Source organism: Sipha flava, unplaced genomic scaffold (genome assembly GCF_003268045.1).
Source record: "Sipha flava isolate LNK unplaced genomic scaffold, YSA_version1 303_pilon_pilon, whole genome shotgun sequence".
Lineage (NCBI taxonomy): Eukaryota > Metazoa > Arthropoda > Insecta > Hemiptera > Aphididae > Sipha > Sipha flava.
In genome coordinates, this window is record NW_020272979.1 from 412583 (window position 1) to 440530 (window position 27948).

The following is a 27948-nucleotide window of genomic DNA, read 5'->3' on the forward strand; positions in this document are numbered from 1 at the left end:
AAAAAATACTATTTATTGAAACCTTCATAAATATTAATTTCTTCTATAATTTTCAAATGAAAAAGTCTAGCTCTCTTTTTTTTATAAATAATAACAGTTTTTAATTTTATAGTTGATTAATTCAAATCCTATTTATTATTAAAAATGTATGAATCAACTATTATCAAAAAATCTTCCTTCAAATTAAAATAGTTATTTACCTGATAATTTATTAAATATTTTTTATAAATTCCACACTGAAAATTGTTATTCTAATAATTAATGATCATATCATATAATAAAATATCCCTTTATTTTACTTTGTATATTTACTAACTAGTATTATTTTTGTGATAAACCAAAAAACCAAATATTTTATTTAACTAGTTTTTTGGGTTTAATTGTTCCGTCCACAATTAATTGTGTATTTGCAGGGTAGTAATCAAATAAACATACATTTATGAATGTTTTAAACAAATTTAATAAGTTCGAAATGTAAATAATTTTATTTTTTTATTTTTTATTTATACCATTTTATTATTGTTTTAAATGGTTTTATACCTTAATATATTAATATTCTAAATCTTTTGCAATTGAAATTATGTAACATTTTTATACTTTTATAAAGATATAATATATTTTTAATTGTTTATAGTCTATAAATTGCGAATTTAAATGAATTTTGAAAAATTAAAATGAGAACGTGGGAGCAACAACCAGACCTATTTATTGTTATGTATAAAAATATAATATAGCTGTCTGATTATATTATGGTAAAATATTACAATAATTTCTAAAGATATTTAAATCCTTTCTGAAAATTATATCAGTTAGATATGTTTGGTTGTTGTACTGAAATATTGAACTGATGGGTTTCTTTGTTTTACAATAAATTAAATTTGAATAGTTTATCTGATATCTAAATATAATAAATTTGAAATGTTTTTTTAGTATAATTCAAATATACGAGTTGTAGAAATGGTGTATGTAATTAATTTTAAACAATTGATTGGTAAAACTACAATCAACAAAATATTGCACTTTATGTATATTTTTATATTTGTAATATAAATAAATTATTTGTCTTGAAAAAATAATGTATTGTGTTAAAATAATTCTAAATAGTAACTTATAATTTATATTCTGATAATTTTTTTAAAAAACTGTAAAATAATAATCAAAAAGACTCTCCAAAAATAAATCAGTGTTAGAAAATGATTAATTATATTGACAAATATTTCATTAAAAATTCATCAATCATTTTTGGAGTGCCTTATATTATAGTTTTTAATTAAATATGTATTCTTAGTTGGTAACTAACATTACAAGTAAATACATTGAAAATAAATTTCCTAACTTATATTTTATTTTAACCTATATTGAGAAATATGTCTTACACTTTATTTACAAATTACATTTAATGAAACATTCTAAATTACTGTAAGTAATGCCTACATAAATTATAAAATAATAATAAATCTAAATATTTATATATATATTGAATTATTCCTTAACTAAATATATTTTTAGTTTACATTTCACACACAAAAAAAGTTTCAAACGAACATGGTGAATCATTCCATTTGAGCCCTTTGCCATCTCGATTCCACAACTCTAAACAATGTTCCTCTTCGCCATTTTCATACTTGAAATTGTTCGGTTCACCAGCATTCCAGTTGGTAAATCCAATTGGCCTGCCATTGGCCAACCAGAAAAATGCACCTTCTTCGGCTTGGTCAGTGCCAGAGGTCCAAAAGTGTTCGTGTCCCAAACCTAAACAATCCGAGTTGTACCAAATAATATTGACAAAAGTATACAGAATTGTTGTACCGAGCAAAAACCTCCCCTGGCGGAATAGTGAAGTATATAAAAAAAAATATGTATACCATTACAAGTTTTGACATTATTCTGTGTAAGATATTTTTTTACTGAATCAAATTGTTAAAAAAGTTATGCATGTTTCCCCGTACAAGTTTCATTATCTGTTTAGTAATTAATTCCTTACCGAAATCTTTAATATATTTTTCCAACTTGTCGTTTTCTTCTTGACTACTTATGCTTGCCAAGTGCATTCCATGATACCGGCAGTATTGAGCGGCTTTGTACCAATTAGCCTAAGTGAACAATTACGAACAAGTTAAAAAGTTTAAAGTTAACGAAAATTAATATTTTGAATTCGTTTTTTTAAAAACATTTTCGTATTGATTTAAGTTTGATTTTACCTTGAAAAATATACCCAAGTATAATTTTTTATCACCCGATCGTAAGAGTGGCAACGACCACTTATTGGTGGCTGCAACGCTATCATCAACGCAATTGTTATTGCTACATTCGCCTGCTAAATAAATAAAACAATATTATTGTTACGTTATGTTATAAAAAATTAATAAATATCAACGATAGTCACAATGTCGTAAATGCATCTGTACAGAATCCGTATACATATTGGGTTCATATATAATTGAATAATACTGTTTGGGCTAAGCAGTGTTTATAAATTATAACTCATCATTGATAAGTTATTATATTAGACTTGTAATTCAGATTTTCTTCACAAAAAAGTATCACTGTCACGCAAGCTTGTATTTAAGGGGGAGCACGGGTAGGCACATACCCGAGGGCGGCAAAATATTTTAGCAAAATTAATTTTAAAAATGATGTACTTAATGAAAAAAAAAAAAATAAGATAATAAAAAAAGAAAATAGTATGTTTTATTATGTTATAATTTTTAAATTAAAAAAAAATTTATTTTTATTATATTATAATTTTTTAATTAAAAAAAGTATTAAACGATTTTCATTTATAAGTTAGATTTTAATACTAAAAAATTTGGATTATGGATTAAATAATAAGTGTTATAATATTATTATTATTTATTGGGGGGGGGGGGGGGGCATAAATTATATGCCCGGGGACACAAAATTTTTAAATACGGGCCTGCTGTCACGGTGTATGTGACATACTCATGTAAAAGCCAAAAAATTAATACAAATTAAGTATTGCGAGTGGCTATCTATGTATAGTTTAATTTTCGATATTACCGATTATGTATGGTACCTAATATAAAATCGATTATGTTTCGTATATTTTTTTTAAAATACGTGTTATTTTCATTATATCCATAATAATATTGAAATTAACAATATAATATTATATTCAGTATGCAGTAGACTCTTGATAATTCGAACCAAACTATTGGTCCTTTAAAAAAAAAGTCAATTTAATTTAAAGAAAAAACATGCATTTAAATCCCCCCGGATGAATCGAAATAAATTAAGTGTTTTTCTAATAAATAAATTAAGTTTTTCCTCAATAATTGGTACTCAGGCTAAATTGAAAACCTCTGTAGATTTTTAATTTTCAGCTCGGTCCCCTGAATTTCGAATTATCCTGCATCTATTGTATATATAGCTGAGCGTATTTTAGGTGTAGTGGTTTGGACTTTCTACCATTGGTGTTCCTTGTTTTTTTTGTTTATTTTTTTTGTCTTATTTTTAAATAAATTATAACATTGTATAATCGGCGTACTATAGTTATCTTCTGAGACTAAAATTCATGCGACTGTATTGTTTGCGATAGAGTTTAAATATATAAACACTTTAAGGTATACTATGGATTCACGTTTATCATATGAACCTGTTTCTAAGATATATTCGATTTCAGTATACCTACACCCCTTTTTATTTAATACCAATCATCAGTGTTGATTCGAGTATATTTTCATCTCCCAAAATATCACGTAAAATGCCTTGTACCTCACACTCCCTTTTTATATAATTTATAATTATCTATATTTATATTAACCATCTTATTGATTTCAATTATGCAAAAAAAATTTTTTTAAATACCTCAAAGGTTTTATTATTTGAACGTTTCAGAGGGCTATATAAAAATATTTAATATTTGTATCTATATATTTTGTGTAGGTATCTAGATATTAGTAAAAAAAAAAAGAAATTAATACCGACATTTTACTACTTTTTTTTCTTACTTAGCAATAAATCCGAACAATAGAAAAATAAGTTCCAAATGCAATAACTTTTGAGGCCTAGTTATAACAATAGTTTATAGTTACCGTATTGAAGCCCGTAGCAGGACGTCGCCGGTCCCATTATCTTGGTCAATGTGCTTGAGAACAAGACTACTGACAATAATACAAGACTATTTTTATATTAAATTATTATTTGTCAATTTCATTAATAGAGTGGGATCTGTACCAAAAAAACGTTTTATCAAACTTAAACCGATTAAACATATTTTCCACAACAATCAAGGTCAATTTTATATACAGGTACATATATATATATATACACGTCTACAATCGCTGTAGGAAAAAAAATATAAGTACAGAAAATTCTCATTATAGATCTAAACAATGGGATACAGTACTTATTTTCTTATTATATATCGGAGGAGTTTTTTTTTTACTTTTACTCAATGTTTCATCAGATCTGTAAGTTTATCCCACTAAAATACGAAATTTGTCCCGAGTCTCATAGAACAAGTAACTCTAACCCTGACCCACGAAGTACGTTTTGGGTCGGGCGCAATGTCGCATTGGATACTGGAGGCACATTACTTATTTTGTGAACCGAAATTTTCTTTAATATGCCATTATGGAAGTATAAAGATTTCACTTCACGTACGCAGTAATCGTTTGTCTTATGTTTCATTTACAAAGAAATCATTTAATTTTGTTAATTTTTATGTAATAATTTGACAATTGTATAGATATGTACCCCATTGTATGTGTCAATGGTCGAATTATCACTCGATAACATAAGATCGTGGACGTTTATTCGTAAAAACATTATTGTTTAAATTATTGTTGTGCATATGTATCCATATTCGTACAATTATTATCAGGACTAGGAAACTACCCAATGGCCTACATTCAATTACACTCCCCTCAGACTCCCCATAAATCATAAATACTTTCCCACATCCTTGAAACATATGTTACAATCAACAGAATATTATTATTGAATAAAATATGAATATATTTTTTTAGTAAAATTCATGAAAATAAAAACATACTTATAAATTATAATAGATACATGATAAAATAGATACTGTTATTATAATATAACTAAGGTGAATTAAAACAATTTAAAAATACATTTTTCTCTGTGTATAAAATATAAATTAATATTACCACCGACATAGTATACATTTATAGTTGCATGAATCTACTTTTTTTTGAAAATGTTTCAAAACAACTTTACTATCTGTTTTTATTATAGTTGATATCAATGATGATCAATTATGACATCGTATTACGAACTTGCAGAAAAACAAAAACATATATATCTATGATCGTTTATTATCAGTATTAATTTCAGGACGGTGACCGGGGCTGAAATAATGTTATTTATTTACTAATTACTCACTCCTATGACATATGTATGACACACAACCATGGTATCACATACCAAATACCCTCTCCCCTGAACATTTACGACAACCCCCGGGAAGGAAGGTCTGAAATAAATACATGTATACTACATACACGCAATAATACCACGGAAGTGAACACGAATTTAAAAAAATAAATTTTATTCGTGCAAGAGTGTAATTTGTAAAAACTAAATATAATGCGAGTTTTAATAAACACATTATCTTACGACGAGAGAACTAACGAAGTGGTGAAAGCTAGCACCTTGAGCATCATTTCGAAACGTATTTCGACCAATGAACTATAGTCCCTCGTAAAATTTAACAAGGATTCGATTATTTATCTACACTTACGTGTATAGAGACCGAAACAAATTAAACACCTTGATTTGTAAAATATTCGCATTTTCGTAACTATATTTTAATACTGACAAAAATTAATATAATTTAATATCCAACGATCGAGGACATCATCAATCAGGGACACAAGTTGGGTGTTCTAAACTCGTGTTTAAGTTCTTAGAACATGTAATATATTATTGTAATAAATATAGAATTTAGTTGCGTGCATATATTATGGACTTGAATCAAACATTTTTAATTTTTACCGTCGTAAATGTGTATTAAATTGCTTAAAATGTGCATCATAGAAAACTCCGACAATTGTAAACGAACAGTACATGGATTACGAACGCAGAGTGATACGAAAATCCATCTCGTTACGACTTCGACAATTATTTAAATGATGTTCCCGCCCGTTTATTTCTTTCGGCGATTCGCGCGCGCCCATTGCATTTGACCTCGAAAGGTAATCGCGTTTGGTTTTCGAATTTAGATTTTCCCTCGAGGTGAATCCCATATACGTAATCAGGGGGTATACATAGTATGCAGTTGCATAGCTTGAGCACAGAACCTTGTTTCTAAAAATATAAAAAATTAACAAAAAACGTGACATATTTGGTTTTTAAATGTATTTGATTTTAATTTTCTATTACACTATAATTATTATATTTTATATTCAGTCCCAGATATTTTTATTTATTTTTGAAACAAAAATTATGTAATAATTTAATAACGATTTAATGAATTAACGAAATCAAGAAGTACTATGTTTCAAGAGAGATTAAATAGCTTAATACTTTTAGAGCAAGCATTGGCGGCTATACATTTAAATCCGGAAAACATTAATAATGATTTCGAAAACACAACTGAATTGTGTTATGATCAATTACAATTATTTATCAAATTTATTTTGTTGTTTCGTTGAAGTACCTATACCTATACAACAATGATTTTGTTCATTTGCAATATTTCAAGTGTTATATATTTAATTCTTTTTTTTTTTTTAAATCTTTTTTTAAATTTTAATTATGAAGACGATCACTAATAATAAAGGAATGGCTGCTCAGTAACTTTGTTTTATGGAAAAATTGAAATTTTAAAACAAACAGTTATTCAGACGCATTTGCATACATTTTTATCAGAATTTTGAACGCTTGAAATAACTTTTGTTGGGGGGGGAAGGGAATACAGAGGCAGTATTTTAAATACCCCGAAAAAGTGTTCTGTGCAAGTCTATGGGAGAGCACATACCTATTGCTACGAAATGCATAACATAACGCACAACTCGTAAACCGGGCACGGGTTCAAGGTTCACGTTTGACCTTCTCGCGCTGTCCGTTCGACCAGAAATAGCGTACCATAAACATACGATATTAAATTTATCGCAACATTATTATTCGGTCGCGCTCGCGCGCGCGTGTGTGTGGCGGCATCGTGAACGCGACGGCCGAACCCACGCACTCCGGTCGGTTATGATGTGCTCCTTCACACGTCGTATCGTACACGAGCGGACGAGCATTTCGCAGAATGCATCGAACTTATAAATAAACAATGTTTCAGACGTCTGATTGCCGCGTACAGGTTTACTCGAACCGCGCTCGATCACGATGTACACAACACTTTATCGAAAGAATAAATCCAACACGGATTCGAAGTTAGTTGTTGTTTTTTCGGTGCGCGCGAGGCCAACAACTCGACCGATTATAATTACGATTTACGTACAGATATGCGTGTGGTGCCGTAACGTCAAATAACAGGTTTACACCGATCGTATTATTACTCGTTGTAGTGCACCTATCGCTAGAGTAGTTCGTTAATTATTGACGATTGATGAAACAATTCTAACAATTCAAATACGGATGTATTATAATCTATATATATATATATAAACCAAATACCACTGACTCACTGATCGCTGTAGGTATCTCAAAAACTACGCAACGTACGGACTTCAAATTTGGAATTGAGGTTCTTCTCATGTTTTCACCGTGCAATAAGAAAGGATTTTTCGAAAATCGCATATTTAAGGGTCGAAACAGTTTTGGACTGGATGCATGCATTTTTCAATTTTTGGTTACGTAGGAAATATTTGATTTGTTTAATATGATGATTTTAATAATCACCGATTAAGAATTATGTAAGTTATTAAACTGTATAACAACATAATCGAAGCCATCATTTTAAACGGAAAATGTAAAGGTGAACATGTACTATTACCACGCATCCCAATGACTCCAACAGATAAGCAATTAGAATTGAAACTTTTGCAATTTCCAGTGCGACTCGCTTTTGCAATGATCATTAACAAATTACAAGGACAATTAAAAGAATATATGGACTGAATTTTGAAAATTCATGCTTCTCACATTGTGTGTGGCCTGCTCACGCGTCAGTAAACCTTCCGATTTATTTGTGTACGCACCAAAAATGGAAAAACAAAAAATATTGAATCCAAATACACTTTAATAAATAGCATCTATTTGAAACTTCTGATTAAAATACTGATTCATTTGAACTTTCATTTTATTTGTTTTATAACCACCAACAGTTACACCAAACTTGGCTTTTAATAATGTAAAGTAATAATCCATTAAAACCTATGTCACGACCAAGAATGTTCCGTGCAAAGCCGAGTAATTAAGCTAGTTAATAATAAGATGAACACGAGTTACCATGGTGATCAGTGGCACCACTAGAGTTCAAATCTTGAGGCTTCTACGCTATGAACCCACACCCCCCTACCCAGTGGTGTAAATTGGGCTAAGTTTTTAGAGTTGCAAACAGCTTGTAGGGCAAACAATCTTGTGAGAGGCTTTATTCCCCACGTCTCTCTAATCACTGAATTTTTAATACACTCTACATTTAAATGAAATGTATTACAATTACATTTAGGTTAATACTTCGTAATACATTTTATGTAGGTAAGACGAAAATAAATTTAAAAATAAGGTTTAAAGAACACATTTCTGAAATAAAATTAAAATACCCTAATTCAAATTTCGCTAAACATGTTTTAGAAAATAAAATAACCATAATATACATTTTAATATTAATACAGACTTATAAATATTAAATAACAGTGGCGTAACCAGGGGGGACTAAGGGGCTATAGCCCCCATGGGCTGTGTTTATATATATAATGTATCTATGTACTAAACTAGTATACTACTATTTTTATTTAAGTATTTTAAACCTTTGGTGTTAACTAAATTTGACGATTAACGAATAACAGATGGGGGGGTTAAGGGTGAATTCTTATATCCTCCCTTACCTTACTTATCCAAAAAAATGATTAGCCCCTCCCATTTAAAAATCCTGACTACGTCACTGTTAAGTACCGAAAATAAGATTTACATCAATAATGTTATAGAAGAGTTACACATACGCAATAAAGTAAAGAAAAATAATTTTAATAATATTTTAAATGTACAAACTGAATTTAAAAATAAGATCTGATATCAATACATTTTAAATAATAACTTGTAAATAATAACCTAAGTGTTTTTATTTTTTAACATATCTATGTCTAATAAGAACTTATTTTAAATAATATCGTCTATTACAATAAATTATCAATGTAAAACAACCAATTTTTCTCAATGTGTTTCTTTATTAATTTCATTTTAGTCGCGATTTTATTAACTTTGTTTTTATGATGATGAATTTTTAATTTGAAACCGGTTGTACATTATACATATAATAATACTCCCGACTACACATTAATTAATTAATTTATTTCCATTTATAAACCATTTATTAGTTTTCGCTTTATTTTATTATTTTTTATTAAAATATAATTATGCTAATGTTACAGTATATCAAAACGAATTTATACATTGATTCTTAAACATAAATTTGTTCATTATTATATTATTGATATTGCAATCGTCAATATTTTCATATGATATAACTGATTTTTGAAATGGTATTGCCAGTTTTTAATGAGCATGGACGGCCAACATGTTGATTGTCTTTAACTTCAATACGGCCTTTTAAGAAATCATTTATGTCATTCAAAAACAAGTGATCGTGACATAACAATACAATATTTTACACACTGGTCAACAAACATAAGCTTTCCGTTGCATTTGGAATATTTTCATTGACTAAAGATTTTTTAATTTACAACGGTATGGAACATAGGAGTGCTTTAAATTAAGTTAAGAGTGCTTAAACACTCCCTTTCACCACCGTAGTTGCACCAATGATGATGATCATAATAAATCTAATTAGTTTCTCCATAATATGTATTTCAATTACAGAGGTGTTCTCAGTATTTTTTATCGAGAGGATATGAAAATTTATTAAAAGGTAAGCTAAGTCCTCACACCCCTTTTTTTTTTATGAAAATAACATACAACAATTTACATCAGGCTGCTCTGACAATTTACTTTTGTTTACTTTACCTACACCTTTCTATATCAGTACTACTTATAGGAGGAACCAATTTTTTTTTTTGAAAAAAAATTTTGTGTACTTGAATTACTTAGTTTCATTTTGATCAAAAATAAAAATACAAGCCAGTCGTAACTCGTCAATACACTATACAAATTGCTAAAAACAATTGATAAACACTAATATGTTATTACTTGTATAATCGATGGTATATTTAGACTAATTTATTGTTTATACTTTACTCCTATATAATATTAAATTACAGATATAAATCTGTAACCGTGGTCTGTAATCTGTTATTTGTATACCAATTACATATTCGCATGGAAAATGATAACGAGTCAAAAAAATATTTGTTTATTTAATTTTCATTCAAATATTTAATATAACTTATCGTTAATCATGAAAATCTATCTTACCTAAAAAAAAAGGCCATGGGGGGATCCATCCCCCATATTCCCCCCTCCGTCAGAACGTCCATGTTCATTTATGTTTGAAATGTGGAACGATCTTTTAAAGTTTCAATTCACAATTTTAGTATAATTTATTCATGTACATTTAAACTTGAATAAATATTAATTTTTTTCATTACATTAAAATACAGTAACCAGTAGACTTTACGTTGGGTAGTTCCGAGAAGGGACCGTGCAGTGATCTGTAGAGGATATTAAAATCCCCGTTCGCACAATGTCAGATCAACTTTTGAGATTAGTATAATATGCAAGATTGTATTTCACGATAATCAATTAGAAGACATGTTTCTACTGCAGCAAAATATTATGTGAAAACTGGATTTTTATATTCATTGTTTTTTTTTAATAATTATTAAGCAACAAAAAATTAATAAAATAAATAAAAATTTAAAAAAAAAAAGATAAGCCTTATCGAAAAAAATCTTTGGTGAAATCTGATCTCTAATCTCAATATAAGTTAACAATAAGGTGTTAATTGTTTATTATACTAGTCAATATTGACGAATGTCAAAGTCGTATGATTTTCGTTTTCTGTTGAAATTAATGTCTTTAAATGTCAAATGAAAATTTTTTTCAAAACAGTTTGTTATTAGTAACATTGATCGGGTGAAGCGAGAATAAAAAATGTTGTCAGCAGATGAATACATTTTTTGTGTTCCATTAAAATTATTATACCGACATTAAGACACTGACTATTATTTGAATGCTAATTAGGAATATTAGGATTAATGCATAAGGAAAACTATCTTTTACTTTGTCGTATGTAATTATTTTGATCTACGTATTACATTCATTAGCAGTTATTCATTCTTTTTAATATTAAACGATGGAATCACCGACTTTATGGAAGTCCCTGGGTCGCAGCCCTCTCATCTTCCTTCTAAATTTGGTCTAGATACGTATACAGCTTTAGTATGTCTCGCGAAGATTACATGCATTCGAAATATAATGCACACTTGATAATATCTCATATGTCATAATTTTCTAACCCGTTGCATGTTACAGAATTACATCAAACCAGTAGAATTATTCATCGATGTTGCGGAGAAAGGTCAATCACACTTAATCGATAACATTGACAATGAAAGAAAACAACATATTATATCTACTATAATTATGTCCTGTTATTAAATTAACTAGAAGTCGAAATACGGAATCCATTAGACCACGTAATACGGTTTGGAAACATAGGTTTTATGTGCTGTAGGTATAATCTTAACATTTTTTTATTTTGTGGAATAAAATTAAAATAAATATCTGTTAAACAAAAATGTAGGTAATATAACTTTAATGCGTATGATTACACGTAATATTATTTTAGTGAAATTGAATATTCAATAATATTTTTTTTTATGTTTTTGATGTATTCGTTACGTAGGTAGACAGAATATAGAAACAATCACATAGTTACCTAACCTAATTGAAATAATATGTTATTGATCATCCATACAAAAAAACCGTTGAAATATTCTCAATTTTTTACAACGTATAATAATACTCGTGTAATGTATACATTTCATTTTGTTTTGGCACACGGCGTTACACACAATGAAATAAAACCTCTAATCTATAAATGGATATTTGACGTTCTTGATAATATGAAAACGAAATCAAAAACTGGTCCCGAGTTTAAAATATGTATCTGAATTATTATACTGTGTACATACTATATATTGCACGAAGTATCTACATAATTATTAAAAAATCATGTAGCCTTGATTTTTTTTTTCGTTGGCATTTTTCTCTCGAATGAGTATTCACTATATAGCAATATAGCAGTAGATATTTGTACACTGATCTTTGTTTTTAGGATTGTTAAAAATGTTGCGTGCCGGTATATGGGTACCGGACAATGCAACGAGAGATGAGTACACTCAATTGTTCAGCTTCGTAATCAATGTAAAATAATAATAATGTTGAAATAAATAACTCAAAACTTTAATATATTAACTTTATTCAAATATTTCTAAGTCCAATTTATTTAATTTGTAAAATTATTCTAAGTCCAAATAATTAATTTATAAAACCAACTGGCGTTAGGTGCGTGCATTAACAAGACTAAAACATATCTGAATTAGGGCCTATTCGGGACCCCCTTTTATATCTGATATATGCAAGTGTGTGTGTGTGTATATGAAAATGATAATAAAATATAATAATTCTTTATTGATTCTGCGTATGCGTGAGATCTCTCGTCTGGTACATAATTACTGTCAGGATGTGGTCACTGCCATTTTGATTATTCATTTGTTATCTTAATTTCCCGTATAATGATCATGTGAACTAATTAAATAATTTAATTTATCCACGAGTGTGGTTTTGATTCTACATATACATATATTTAGCCCGCTATAGTGGAATCATTGTGTTATTGTAATGCAATTGATATAGTATTTATATATATATCTGTAACATTATGTGATAGAATGTATGCCCGTGACATTATAATAGGTATACACATAACAACAAAAAAAAAAAAATTTAAAATGAAAAGTTTATGATAACAATATTTTACAAAAGGTTATACTGTTAATTATATACAATTTCATAATAAATTTCGGTTTTCAAACCTTAGTCGGCGATTTTGCAGATGACAAAGCTATAATAGCTATCAGTCCTGACCCTAACTTAGCTTCTCTCTATGTACAAAATCATCTTCACCTCCTCGAAACATTGTATAGAGAATGGGGAGTAAAAATGAATGAGAGCAAATCCACCCATTGTACTTTCACTCTTCGGCACGGCACTTGCCCGACACTATTTCTAAACAACCAAACTTTACCTAATGCCCGTGTGTACGATATCTTGGAATCCACATCGACCACCGACTTACTTGGGCACCTCATATCAGAAGCAAAGTTGTCGCACTCAACAACCGTCTTCGTCTTCTACGACCCTTATTAACTGCCAAAAAAGTAAAACTAACTAACAAACTATTAATTTATAAATTACTCCTAAGACCCATCTGGACATATGGAATCCAGCTCTGGGGTGCAGCAAAAATATCTAATATCAATCATATTCAAAGATTTCAATCCAAAATTCTTCGAACAGTTTCAAAAGCTCCATACTACATCTCCAATAAATCCCTCCACTCTGATTTAAAAATACCAACTATCACCGAATTAGCCAAACTCCATTACAAGCGTTTCAATAGCCGACTCACCCAACATCCAAACCCTCTTATTACTCAACTCTCATCCGCAACTATTCCAGGCAACCCCCAAAGAAGATTATTAAAACGACAGTGGTGTCGTGACCTGCTGTGATAAATTGTATATAAACGTGTAATATAGGTTAATTACTTTCCTGACGAAGTGCCTCCAATGGGAGGTCTCTTCACTCCGTCATTCCTGTTTTGTTTTATTATTATATCAAATAAGCTTATTGTTCTAATTTGTAACAGATTGCTAAATAAAGAATTAAGTTAAAAAAAAAAAAAAATATCGGTTTTGAATTTTGTTTGGTGCTTTTTATTTTCTGTAATATGCAGAATTAGTGTTTATAAATTGTATACATTATAAATTATAACAATACATGATAATTATATTTATTTACGTTTAAATTTCAGGAAATTTAAAAGTAGATATCACGCCTATTCGGTTGTCTCCGAAGAAGTTTCATTGTACACACGTGTATCATACTGTACTAATATATTTATATTATATTATAGTGAATATTGTGTAAGTTAAGGTAACACATTGTATTACATAAACATTAGTTGTCGATTGGATTCAATATGCATAGCGTGAACAGAGACTGAGGTGAATATCAACCTGAGAATATTGTTACCATTGCTTAACATAAAAGTAATAAAAATAAGTATTATTTAGAATTCGTCGTCCTTTCAAAAATTGCGATTACATGCAACCCATTACCGTTCAAGCGCCATCCCCTTTTGTAAATTCGGCACTGACCTTATTTACTATGAGTGAAATTAATCTGTGCAATACGTCTTAAATTTCTTGTTAATTTATTAAAGTATATATTATTAATCATATGTATATGATAACATCGATATTCTTTCAGAATTGTAATTCGATTGCTATAATTTATTATTGGATTTAAATTTACATAGATACTACAAATGTATACTTATAGTCAGAATGGTGCATTTATTATTATTATAATTATTTTTTTTTTATTTTTATTTATTTAAATATAGAAACAATTACAATCTGTATACAAAAATAATACAATGAGTAATTGTGTTAATAATTTTTTAACTAGGCTGATTAGCATAAGGGGAAGGAGGCATCCAATGACACTACTTCCAATATGAATTAAATTTAGTTAGTTTTAGTAATGAAATCACGTTACCATGTTCGTTTGAGTTAGAGGTTAGATTGGCGGCGAGAGGATTAGAGTGATTTGAAATGTTTTTATAGAATTTATTATAATTACAGGATGCCAGTGTTGATACCGTTGGAACTTCGAGATCATGATGCCAGAATCTATTACTGAAATACCATTGAGTATTAGTGATGAGTATTAAGATTATTGATTGGATTGATTGAAACATGTACCTTGAATTCATTTATGATTTATAAGTTATTAGCAACCTTATCAATAACTTATTTTGAGTCAATTTTGCATTATAATTTTTTTTTTAAAGACTGGTGACCATTATGCTTTCTTATTGGTATTTTAATAAGGTTATTATAATTCTTTATGCAGTATACTCTTTTAATGAAATTTTTAGTTTTTGGGGCAAGGGTCCACCTAAATAATCATAGACAAGGCTCTGCTAGGAAAATTCAGTAGTCTTAAGTGTGTCTATTTTCTTTGGGGTATTGCAATTGCGCACTTACAATGAAGTAGTTGGGTATGCGAATCAGCCCGTACAGATTGCGATTCACGAGTACCCGAGCAAATAGCAATTTATTTAGTGACGTGCTTTCGTTTTGATAATGATTTAAAAATCGACTAACCCTAGCACATAATAGTATGTTATATGTATTCTATAAAGTATTTCTCAACAATAAGTGTAATGGATACACAGAAAAAAAATAATTCATCACACAATATGTACCCGACTGAATTATTATACATTCTTCTTTTATTCGTATACTTCTAGTCATAATATTATCATTATTTTATCATAATACATTAGGTTTACGTGTATACATGTATATATCAGCCAATGCATGTGCATTTATATAATATGCGCTATACTCTGAACGTTTTTTAACGTCTGAGACCATAAATGTGTATCAAATTAACTATGTAATCACGATACGTATTATAGAAAAAAAAACTTATGCCATCAAGAATTGTTATTATTGGATTATTACAAGTATACGTTATTAAGTTTGCTACCAGTTTTTATTACAAAATAACAAACAATAAATGAATAGCCTAACCTATAGCACAGTTGTCCAGTAATTTCGTCATTTCTAATGGCGTTACATATTTCTATTATACATGTATTTATTTTGTGATCAATATCGTTTGTAACGAAAAACTGATAGCATCTTAAAGGAATCTACGATTGTTGTTTGTTAACCCAGAATAATTAGAACGTACGATTGTTAAAATAGTATAACATTGAATACATTTTTCGCCTATTGTGTAAGAAATAAAGTAGGTAGTTTTATTAACTATAGATAATAATAATAATGACAATATTATTTTTCATGGTGTTTTTTTTCTCCAAACCAACACTTGTTATTATTAATTTCATTTTATTGATATAAAATAAGGATGTATTTTTACACAAATACTATGTATAGCACTCGCTGTAGATTTCATATAAATACAACGAAAAGTGAAAACTAATATGTAATGGTATCAACGTTGGACAAATTTCTAATATAATCTTGTGAATAAATTTTATTATAATTATTTGAATTAAAATGTATTAAACTTTCATTTTGATCTAAAATACTCGTTATAATATTGATTCATCATTAATTGCTATTAGTTATTTATCTATCATACATGGAATCCTGAACGTAAAAAGATAAGAACATGTTTTTAGCTTCTACATCGATATTATTAAATTAAAATACCGAAATATTCATAATTTAAATAGCTAAAATAGATGAACAAGTAAATGTTTTTGTTAATTCGTATTATTTTTTATTTAAGAGCTATTAATAAAAACTATAATACCTCAAAAATGACTGATTATTATTTTATTTATACGGAGGTAGTTGATGTGTGTTGAAGAATGCCTTTGAACATACGAATTACCCTAGTTAAATTAAGACATAGGTACCTGATACCATTTATTATTCGATATTTAATATTTTCTACAAAATATGAACTTTTAATATGCACTAAAACTAATTTTAAATATCTAATCCAAACAATAGTTATCTAGAATCTATTGTATTCAAATTCATGCTTTATTACAGTCTAGGTTTTACTTAAATATATTAGGTAATTAAAAACGTTAAGATATAATTAATTTATAGTAATTTGCATAAATTAATAAAACAATATTCAATGCTATAAGAGTATAATGTACCTATATGGGTATATATATATATATATATATATATATATTGAATGTTTTAATAATTTGGTCAAGGATTTGGTCAGAGTCTAAAAATTTCGTTCGTGATCTGACCTCCGCTTGAATCACTAGTTCAATACATATGTAGTCGTTTACTGTCCTCGCTACACAACGAACTATTATTTACTAGTTCACTATAATAAATTTCCGCATGAAGTACTCTCTTCTTATTTACAACACACTTCGATATTTAGTTTTCTCATGCATAAAAGTAGTATTAATGTGTATAAACTATACGTGTAGAATACATTTAAAATTATCTGCATTCCGATTGCATTTAGTTCACTTTCTTACAACTTTTATAGCTTATCAACATTTACCGTACAATAATGTTTAGTTCACATGAACAAAAAATTTATAATTATGTTTCTTTTTCAAAATAAGAATATATATAATTTGTGTTACGTGTTCAATAAACAAAATGGTTATTTTAGAGACTAAGGACAAAACAGAGAGAAGAATAATAATGAAGAGGTATACTATCATGTGATGCAACCCTCTAATAATGACTTATTTACATCATATATGTATGTACATCATAATTTTTTAATCTGTTTTATTAAATTTTCTTATACGATTATGGCACCGTGTACAATTTAGTAGATGGAACGGAGTACCTATAAGAGTGGATTAAAGAGGATGAAAGAGGAGAAACTAAAATATTTAGGCGTGGTAAGTGCTCATTTTGAAAATTATTAGTTTTTTCTTCGTTAATAGATTGATGTTTTTTGTTTTATTTTTTTATTTTTATTATTTTGAAAGAAGTTGTTTGAAATACACGGGAGGAGAGGTGCTGATGTGATGACTCGAAAATATATAGATTGGTACGAATTTATGAAGTTGTATATTTAACTAAATTATATAATGAGTACTTCAATAAATTATACATATAAACATTATAATTTACAATGTAAGAAAATCTGTGTTATACACTATACTCTATAAATTTAAGAAGTATCTACATGAGTTCATAATATAATAATATAATTAATATACAATATTTTTATATCATAAATAATTATAAATACATAAATGAATACAAGGCATTATTTCATTTTACACTAGTAATAATAAAAATATAGTGTAAACGTATTGAAAAACAAAAATGATACTTTTATAAAAAAAAAGCCATTTCTCATCCAAATATAACATTACTGTATTTTGAGATTAATGATTTTACACAATAGTGTATAGAATAGCGATAAAAATAATGTGATTTTATAATCGTACTATCGCAAGAAATCTGTTTTAAAATGTCGTGCTTGACTTGTACTTTACTTTATTTACTGATATTTCACATTAAACGCTGCGCTTTCAATCAGAACCGGTTCAAGGTATAGGCGAATTAGTCATCTGCATAGAGCGAACATTTAGTAGAAGCAGCATTTTAAAAATTGACTCAAATATTTTTTTATTTTTATCGGTATCCAAAATATATACATATATATATATATTATATATTATATAGAAACAAGTTGATAGAACTATACCCTAGTACTTATGTGATATCAAGAATTATACTGTCTTAACCATAGGCATGCGCACGGGTGCAGCAGAAGGTTCATGTACTGCATCTGCCACATATATTGGGCCGATTGATTGGTTTGTGGGCCGGTCCGGCCAATTCATTATTTAATAATTTAATATAAATTATAAGTAAATAAAATTGATGTGAACCAATAAATAATTATTTTTAAAGTAGAGTGTAGATTAAGTTATCAGTTTTATGTTATTGTGATAGTTGTAGTGGTTAGCAGTGTTATTACTGTTAGCAAGTTAGCTCTAACCTAACCGGTGCGTTGGCCGATTTCTCTGGAAAATCCTACGTACGTTCTAAAAATAATTCAGTAATCGATTGAATAATCTCAATAATCAGAATATCGAATTTAAATTTGATAAGTGATAATAATATTTAACATTAATTTAATCTCAGACGAAGTTATTAACTATATAGCCACTATATGGCGTGATAGTATTCGAATTATGAATTATGTTGTTTTTCTTCAGTTTCAGACGACCGTGACTGTTCTTCATGAAGCCGCGTATTCGTAAGTGTCTACGTAGTGACTAATTATTCTATGATTTTATGTTATATAACTAATAAAGTCTGATAGTAATTTTAACTTGGTGTTTTCAAAAGTAGTGAATAAATGTAAGGAAGTATATTTACATTTGTCAATTGTTAAAAAAAAAATTATTACACTATTATAGCCTATTAGGTAACAATAACACAGCCTTTGTAAAAATTGATCGATAATTTTAACTGTCTCAACATTAATTTGGCCGATTGTTAAAAACGGGCTGTTTAATTTTATATGCTGCATCTGCAATTAAAGTCTGCGCACGCCTATGGTCTTGTAACTGCTGCAACAGACGAGAGAAGTTTCAAATATTTGCGATCAAATAAATCTCAAGATCGATTAGTCAACCTTTCTACTGAAAGCGAAATCGCTGAAAAATTAGACATTGATAAACTTGTACACAGCTTGGTTTCACTAATAATAAGAAAAGTCAATTTTAAATGAAATTAAGCTTGTTTTATTTTATTTTATGAATATTATTAAAATAATAATTTGTTAAATTTTTTAAGATTATGACAGAGGTTTAGTTGTTTGTAAGGCTGAAAGCAATAAATATTTGATCATATAAATTCCTAAAATCTAAATGCGAGTGCATACACATAATGAATTTACGAATATAATAAATTATATAAGTTCACAAATTTGACGTTAAAATAAAAAATATATAAAAATATCCCGATAGTCCCTACACTACTTGTTATTTCTTTAAAATGAAAAAATGAAAATAATTTTCATGTCACATAAAAAAGAGATGGGCCGTGTTAAAATTAGAGCTCAATCCAGTGCACTATTTTTGCTTGAACCGGCCATGCTTACAACACGTTGCGGAAACATAATCGCGAATCCTGTTTAAAAAGGCACATCGGCACGTTGCACTGGTTATCGCGACGGGTAATCATAGCTTACGATATTAATGTTCCCAAGCCTCTAACGGTTTATGATAAATGCGCGTCATCTGCAGCGACACTACTTGTACACGTAACACACGAGACGCGTCCAATCGTATCGTTCCATCGGGAATATTATTTGTATTACGGCAAACGCTTATAACACGTAAACGTGTTGTATAACCATGCCCATAAATCGGATGTCAAGTCCGGTGGGGTTAGTCGAGTGTACAGTCGGATCAAGTCGGGTTGGGTTAGGTTCGGCGTCTCCGTGCGCGCGTTCGATTTGTTTACAATAAAAATGCAATAATAATACGCATGTGTACACCTGAATCATTGTTATCTGACCTTGATAATATTGCGGGTCTTCGACAATGTCATCGATGTCCTCTTTGGCGTAAACGTTTTCCGCGGTGTTTCTCTGAAGCCCGCCGTAACCGGCGGCACCGGGGACGGGGAAATCGTTACCGGTAGCGGGCAACAATTGCTGCGGCTGACCGACTTGTTGAACGCTCCCGCCCGCCCTGTTCAGACGCTTTTGCAGGTACTGCGTCAGTATCTGCTGTGTAATGCTATTCTGCCTCAATAAGTCCACACCTACGCACAAACATATTATATAAGGATTTCAAGAGAGGATAACAGCATGTTTCGGTAGGCATATCACGAGCAGAGCACTGGGTCCGGGGACGTTTCGCGTTTAACCACTAAAAACGACAATATAAATTGTTTGTACGGACATCTACCGGCCATCCCGGTCCTCGAACGATCTAGAAAGACGACCGGGTTCGGTGCGAAGCTATTCGTGTGTGCGTAATCACGATTGATTCAAACGTCATACGTAATTCGGAAGGTTATGAATTTATCCGTCGATAGATTTCGAACACTGCGGTTTGCACCCTTATGGCTAGGTTAGGTTAGGTATATCGTTAGTTTTATTTTTAAAACCCACGTCAGCCCGTGTAGTTACCCTCGCACAACAAAATAACGATTTATCTCGTGTGTCGTATTTAATATTTTCCATTAACTAACCGGTCCCAGTGTAGATTTTTACAGCGTTTTTGATTTTAATTTTTCAAATCCGCTCCGGTACTGAATTCAAGAAGACATTTTAGTGCGCGTGACAAACGTTTTCAACGCACAAATGCGCATTTGTTTTCAGAACATAATAACGAGCTAATAAAACGATAATGTTACAATTGATGTGGATAAAAAAATATATAAGTATATATGAGCAGCTATCGTGCAGTTCATAGCTGGTATTGCACGCAACGGTAAGCAAACGGAACGGACACGCAGGAGGTCAAGTGACAGATCATGATCCACGTTAGACTAACCTACCTACATATCTGCCCACGTATCGTTTGAGTACAATGTCGATAGGTACAAGCTCGCAGTACCATAATATTATAATGCGTACCCGTCGTATATTTATGTAACACGATTCGCTTACGGTATTACGTAGATATGTATTTTCCTCTGACCGCGCACAACGGTAGTCGTGGCGTATTCATAATACGCTGTTACACGTTCGCCAATATGCCATAATAGATGCGCGATTGGGTACATTCATATTATAATACGAGTTCTAGTATTTGTCTTATTTACCGATGGTAAAATACAAAGCATTTCGGACTAAAAATACGTGCAGTGTTATGTCGCCGATAGCGGCATAATAGGATGTAAATAATTCTGCACATCATTACTTATATTTATTGAAAGCAAAACTCGACTACGATCTAAAGTGTTGAGAAATTAACAAGTCAAAATAATAATTTTGGTATGTTACAGCATGTTTTCTCGGGATGGAAACGTTTTCGTATATAATAATTTTAAATTTATCGTTTGAGTGTAATTCTATACCAGGGGTTCGAATGAAATACGTAATGGCAAAATCGTATTTTCATCTTTTAACCGAATTAGAAAATAAATTTTTAACTTTTCATTTCTATAAAATAGCAAAATATTAATTTTATATAACAAGATGTTCTGGATATATTTGTCACAAATAAATATAAAATTTTCACTTTTAAAAAAGTTGGAAAAAAATATTAATATTTACGAAGATATTACTATCGAAAAAACATCGATATGTGCAATCGTAACCTGTTAAGGTACTCTTTTTGAAGTTCTTGAACGTCTTATTATCGTGTTTACAGATGATAGGTATGTTACACCTGAGTACGCTGCTTTGAAATTAATGAACGATTATATTTTTATCTCTTTGATAACAATAACGTCGGAAGTTTTGTATTGAATGTGTTTGTGAAGTATAATAGTTATGGTGGTATTGTTTAGTGTTTATAGTTTGCGTCTATCAGTATTTTTTGGAGAGATGTTAAAGTACTGCAGATTCCCGATGTCAAATCAAAAAACTAAAAAGAACTATGTATATTTCATTATATTTTTCTTAAAAAAATTATATTCTACTTATAACTGTAAAATTTTTTTAGATTTCGATTGTATTCACTTTAGAAAAGTACTTGAAAAATCGGATAAAAACTTGTAAACAATATTAGATTGTGTCCAACAAGAGTTTGCTTCTTTTGATAAAACCAGTGCATTAAGTGAAAGGTTTAAAAATCATAGTAATCCGATCTAATATATTTCCTAATATTTAAAAATGGAAATACATGAAAATCATGGGTTTGACAATTTAAAATTCAGTATAATTAATAATTTTTACCGACACTACCGACTATTAAAATAAAATAAAATACACAATAAATAAGAAAAATATTTATCGATTTGTTTTCTGTATTCTATGCGTTAAGTGTTTATTTAATCATCTTATGTGCTGCTAATTATTATACTTTATCTGGTATAAAATTCACGGAACTTCTTGTCATATTGACTTTTGGTTTCACTCAATATGGATACGATGGTGTTAACATGTTATCATTATATGATGTGCGTTGACTAATAATAAATAAGTTAAATAAATTTATCCCTTCCAATTCGTTTCTTAGACATGTCCCCGTGGTCTGGTTCTAATACTTTTAGTTAGCTTGGAGGTAGTAGTATAATCAATAAAATAAATTAATATTTTACTATTTTATTTTTCAAAAAATTTAACAACGAATTTAATGCATTGGTAATTAAATCATTAGGAGATAGTTATAATATTTTATAGTACACACCAATGTTCTAGAAATGTTCATATTTAGTTAAGGAATATTAAAATTATAATATAATTGGTCTTATTATCAGAGTGTATATATTGTAGTATACTCGTATTATTATAGTAGTATATATTTACAATAAATCTTAATTACTTTATTTGTTTTACTTATGGCACAAAGATACCAACTGCAGCAAAGCATTTATCATTTTATGAGAGAACTTTTTTTAGTTTACTTTAGTTTTACAATAAACTATTTATATAAATAAAAGCACTAGCTACTATATATTTTGCACATATTATTACATACTTTTTTTAGATTTGTCTAAAATGTAAATTTTAATAGTAAATTAGATACATTTGGCAATATTTATTAGTTACATGCTTACTTAAACATTGCTTAACGTATACTACAACGTCAATTCTAAAGAAGTAAAACTGTAAAAGAAAATTACTATTTATCGGTGTAACATCGATTGTAGATAATGATATGATATATGATAATTTTATATGATAAACTTATTTCTTAATATCCTATCGTTCAGTATATGAATGTAAAGACGTTTGGATGCACGTTTATTTTAGTAGCACATAAAAATAGGCGTAGACATTTTGATATTCATTTAGTATGTAATATCTGTATAAATAAATATTATAAGTACTAGGTACTTCATATAATGGAGAGAGGAATAGGTAAAGAAAAAAAGAAGACGTAAATATATGACACTGACATATGACCTTATAATAATAATGATTAATGCTCAGCGCTATGAAATAATATGCTAAATATAATTTTGAATAAGCTAACCACATTTAAATTTCAGATTTAAAAGTTCAGATTTCCAATATTTTATAAAGTAATTTATAAGTAACAACAATATTTTTACTTAAAGCTATTCTTACAATGTAACTATCGATATATATATATACACTCGTATATATATGAATGAATACATGTTTCTTAAAAAATTATATCAAATAGTTTTTTTGTAATATTTTTTAAATTTATTTCAAAAGAAAGCACTGAAATATTTACATTGCCTAAGCACTATGTTACCTAAGTCATAAATCCATATAATTGCATAATTGTCGAAAATATTTATTGTGAGGTAATATTTATGTATCTAAGTACCTTCTTACATAGGTATAAATATGGTACAAAGCCATACATAAATGTCTAACGGATAAGTTTACCATTAATTCAACGTTTCTTTATATACGCACATGATTAATTTTTAGCTGAACAAATAAAATATAAGTGTTGTGAAAAAAAACGTAATATTTTTATTTAGTATTTTTCGTCCACCTTTGTAAAACTAATATTCAAATAACGAAAGAAAAACAAAATACTCAATTTTTAAAAATCACAACTTCCTCAAATCGAATTAAAATTTTTAATTTCATCGTACACAAGATTTCGCTTTATAAATAGTTCATTAAATTAAAATTATTCATATACATACTCAAACAAAATCAATCTGCATTGTTCTCAAAATTATACTTATTATAAATCATAACATTAGCATTATGTTTCTTTATACTATACACATAATCTTACGTAACATTGTATAGTTTTTAGAAGTAGCTATTAAATTATATTACCAAGCTTAATAGGATAGATGTAAAAAAAAAACCCCATTATTGAATAATGGAGTACACATGTATACTGAATTATAATAATAATAATAATGATGCAAATTCATAGGCACTTTTTCATCCGATACATTTTGATGTTTGTATACATGTATTAAAACAATTTAAAGATATGGCGTGAAAATGTGATTGGAGACAAAATTATAGGTTCGTGTAATAAGGTTGGCATCTACTTTCTCTCGACGAGTTAAGACCAACCTACCTACACACACATAATACATATATATATATATTGATATACATATTCAACGGAGACATATTTGCACTCGAGGAAGTTCTTCTTTGATACCGGTTGAATGTCACATTACACAATACTTGCCCGTTCCCCTATACAAGTATAATAGAGCGAACAAACGCGTGCACACGTATATTACATATATATTACGTTTTATCGCTTTTCGTAGAGCTACACGTATAATAATACAGACTTAACGTGGCACGCAACAGAATTTACTGGACGCACAAACTTCAATGATAATTCCACCTACGTTTTGCATCGTCTGAATATTGTAGGTTAGATGATTTTATTATAAAATTCGTCTACGACATTGGTGTTTTATTCCTGACCTGACACGTCCCCGAACTATATTGTAATTACGCCCTGCTCCGTAAGTATTATATTTGTTGATTAAATATTAATCGTTTTGGCGCTTCACATAAATGCCGATTGTTTGGATTGACGTAATGTTATTATACACATTAAGGTGAACAAAGTATATCACGTCTATTGTATCAGACATAATAGCCTAAAACAGTTTCGCTTTGATGCATGCTGTATGAACGACACCCATTATAACGACTGAATGGTCTTATGTTATTTAATTTTTTTTTTTTAGCTGTTCTATACGCTTTACAACGTATTACAGGTATGTAAATATGTAATATCATATTTCTTAAGTACAAGTGCTATTAGGGAAAAGCTTATTGCTCTACGATTCTGTCACGGATTATGATTTTATTTTGTAAGGTACTTTAGAATATCAAATTGCCGCAGCTCCAATTATCTACCTAACTAGAACGTTTTGATAGAAATGTAAAATAATAATAAATATGAAGTTATAGATATAATTTATTTGTTCAATTTTTTTGGTTTACAAATTTAAAGAGCATTGTTAATAAAAATATATTTTAGTTCGATGATTCGTATAAACATTTTCCGCAAACGTCAAATTGTAATTTTTGTATCGACCCATTATCTAATTGATAACTATCAATTCGTTAATATTTACTATAATTGGATTAATTTAAGTTGCTTTCGTATTAAAAAAAAATCGAGTTTGATCAACTCAGCAACTGGTTATTTAATTTTGCTCGAAGTCTCAAAGCAAAGTTAATAAAAAAGAAACTCGTTATTTTCTCTATATTAATTTTTAAACAAATGTGGTATAATACATGTACACGCTTTTTTATTTTTCTGGGCAAACTACGGTAGAAAAACGTTTTTCTTTTCTGCAATAATATTCCAATAAAAAACCTTGTCAAGGACACAAATTAAGATAAAGAATAAGTATACAATCGTTATTACAAGTTAAACTTATTTTTTACCAAGTATATATATTTTAAATAAATGTTAAACATTCTTTATCCTTGAACTGAAATATTTTTATCTGATAATTTTACAAAGATCAATTTTAAGGTTAATATAGTGTCATTTAATTGTATGTACATACTAGTCGTGTTAATTTAAGTATAGTAATTATGTAAGCTATGTACAAAATATAAATAATCTAACGGATAGCTGATATTTTTATACTTAGTAAGTATGTTTATTATTGATTGTTGTGACTTGCGAATATAGTATTAACAATTAATATTTAAAATAATACGATGATTGAATAACTCGAATATAAACATTGATTAAGCTGTTTCGTAATGAAAGTAAAGTCGAAAAAATTCTTACGAACGAGAGAAAGCTGAATCCGATAAACGTTTTTTTGTCTTCAGTTATCATACTATCATCAGCCACATAGGCATAAACATTGATTTGTAATATATAATATATCATATAAGTAATTTATTTTTCTAATTGATATGAGAATCGTATGACTTGTTAATAATTTACTATTAAAATCTAAATAAATGCTAGTATAACAAATTAATGTTAATGTTTTATACATTAAACACGAAATATTTTTAAAATCTATATGAGAATAAAAATATATTACTCTAGGTAATACAAATGTTCAAACTTATTTCACCGCAACCAAGTATAATTTAAATTAATTAATAACATGGATATTATAATTCATCTATAACGTTCAATATTATGGTTTTGTATTTATTTTTTTAAATTTTTAAGCGATATTTCATTTTGTAAAATAAGTAACATTTAAAAATCCATCGGTTAGGTTACTCACAAACATATTAGTGTACAGCTTTATTGAAACAATCAAGTATATAGAGTATCACTTTTTTATGGATCACTTTACATCGATATATACGCTCATTTCAGCCTACATGATTTTTGTAAAGAATTATTAATTTTAGATCGAAAAAAAAAACCATATTATAATTGTACGAGAATATTACTTTTTATCCACTTTTAGTAGGTACCTATCAAGTTTAAAATAGTTTTGTAGGATCTCTCAGACAAGCATAATATTATGGTAATATTTATATGAATACGTGTAATGTAAAAAGTAAATTACCTGAAGGATCGTTGTTTAACTTGTGACCGGTTCTAAGGTTCACCGACTGACTTTGAATTAAATAAAAGCACATTGACGACGTGAAGAAGAATATTATAGTTCCAGCGTTAGTCAAAGAGATCATTTTTGCACCGTTCCAGTCACTATTTTCAACAGGATCCGATGTGATAACGCGTGCGCTATGATTAATTGTTGTTCGAGATGGATACGACGGTTACGACCGCTGCGAAAGATAATGAAAACCGTTGGAAATAAAATCGGCACGGCGGAGGTGTACAGGTAAATGTACAAAACGTGCTAGTGGCGGTGTCCGGATAGTTCATCCATTTCGCGCACGATTGTTGTTGGTACTGCGGCGACGGATCGTGCGGCAGGACTTCGGAAGGAGAAATTCATTCCTTGGCTGTTGGCGGGTGGGTAACGAGCGCGATGCTGCGAACGAGACCACTTTCGATCT

The 27948-nt window shown here is 29.0% G+C and overlaps 1 protein-coding gene and 1 long non-coding RNA gene across 4 annotated transcripts; one reads left to right on the forward strand and one right to left on the reverse strand.

Annotated features, from left to right (window-relative positions):
• Positions 1-1378: 1378 nt before the first annotated feature.
• Positions 1379-27948, reverse strand: LOC112686282 (mannose-binding protein C-like). Of its 2 annotated transcripts, none has more exons than XM_025558493.1 (5): positions 27492-27948; positions 20421-20669; positions 2202-2314; positions 1985-2093; positions 1379-1752 (listed from the first exon to the last, which is right to left on the reverse strand). In XM_025558493.1, the coding sequence occupies exons 1-5, from the start codon at positions 27613-27615 to the stop codon at positions 1511-1513; spliced, it is 837 nt and encodes a 278-aa protein (XP_025414278.1). In that variant the 5' UTR covers positions 27616-27948; the 3' UTR covers positions 1379-1510. The 2 variants fall into 2 exon arrangements, with proteins under 2 accessions (XP_025414278.1, XP_025414277.1); XM_025558492.1 differs by having other exon boundaries at positions 2202-2317; positions 27492-27947.
• On the forward strand, positions 17179-20414 carry LOC112686283. Of its 2 annotated transcripts, XR_003148882.1 has the most exons (4): positions 17179-17631; positions 17705-17776; positions 17867-17928; positions 19112-20414. It is a non-coding gene; the product is annotated as an uncharacterized LOC112686283 (long non-coding RNA). The 2 variants fall into 2 exon arrangements; XR_003148881.1 differs by lacking the exon at positions 19112-20414 and having other exon boundaries at positions 17867-18007.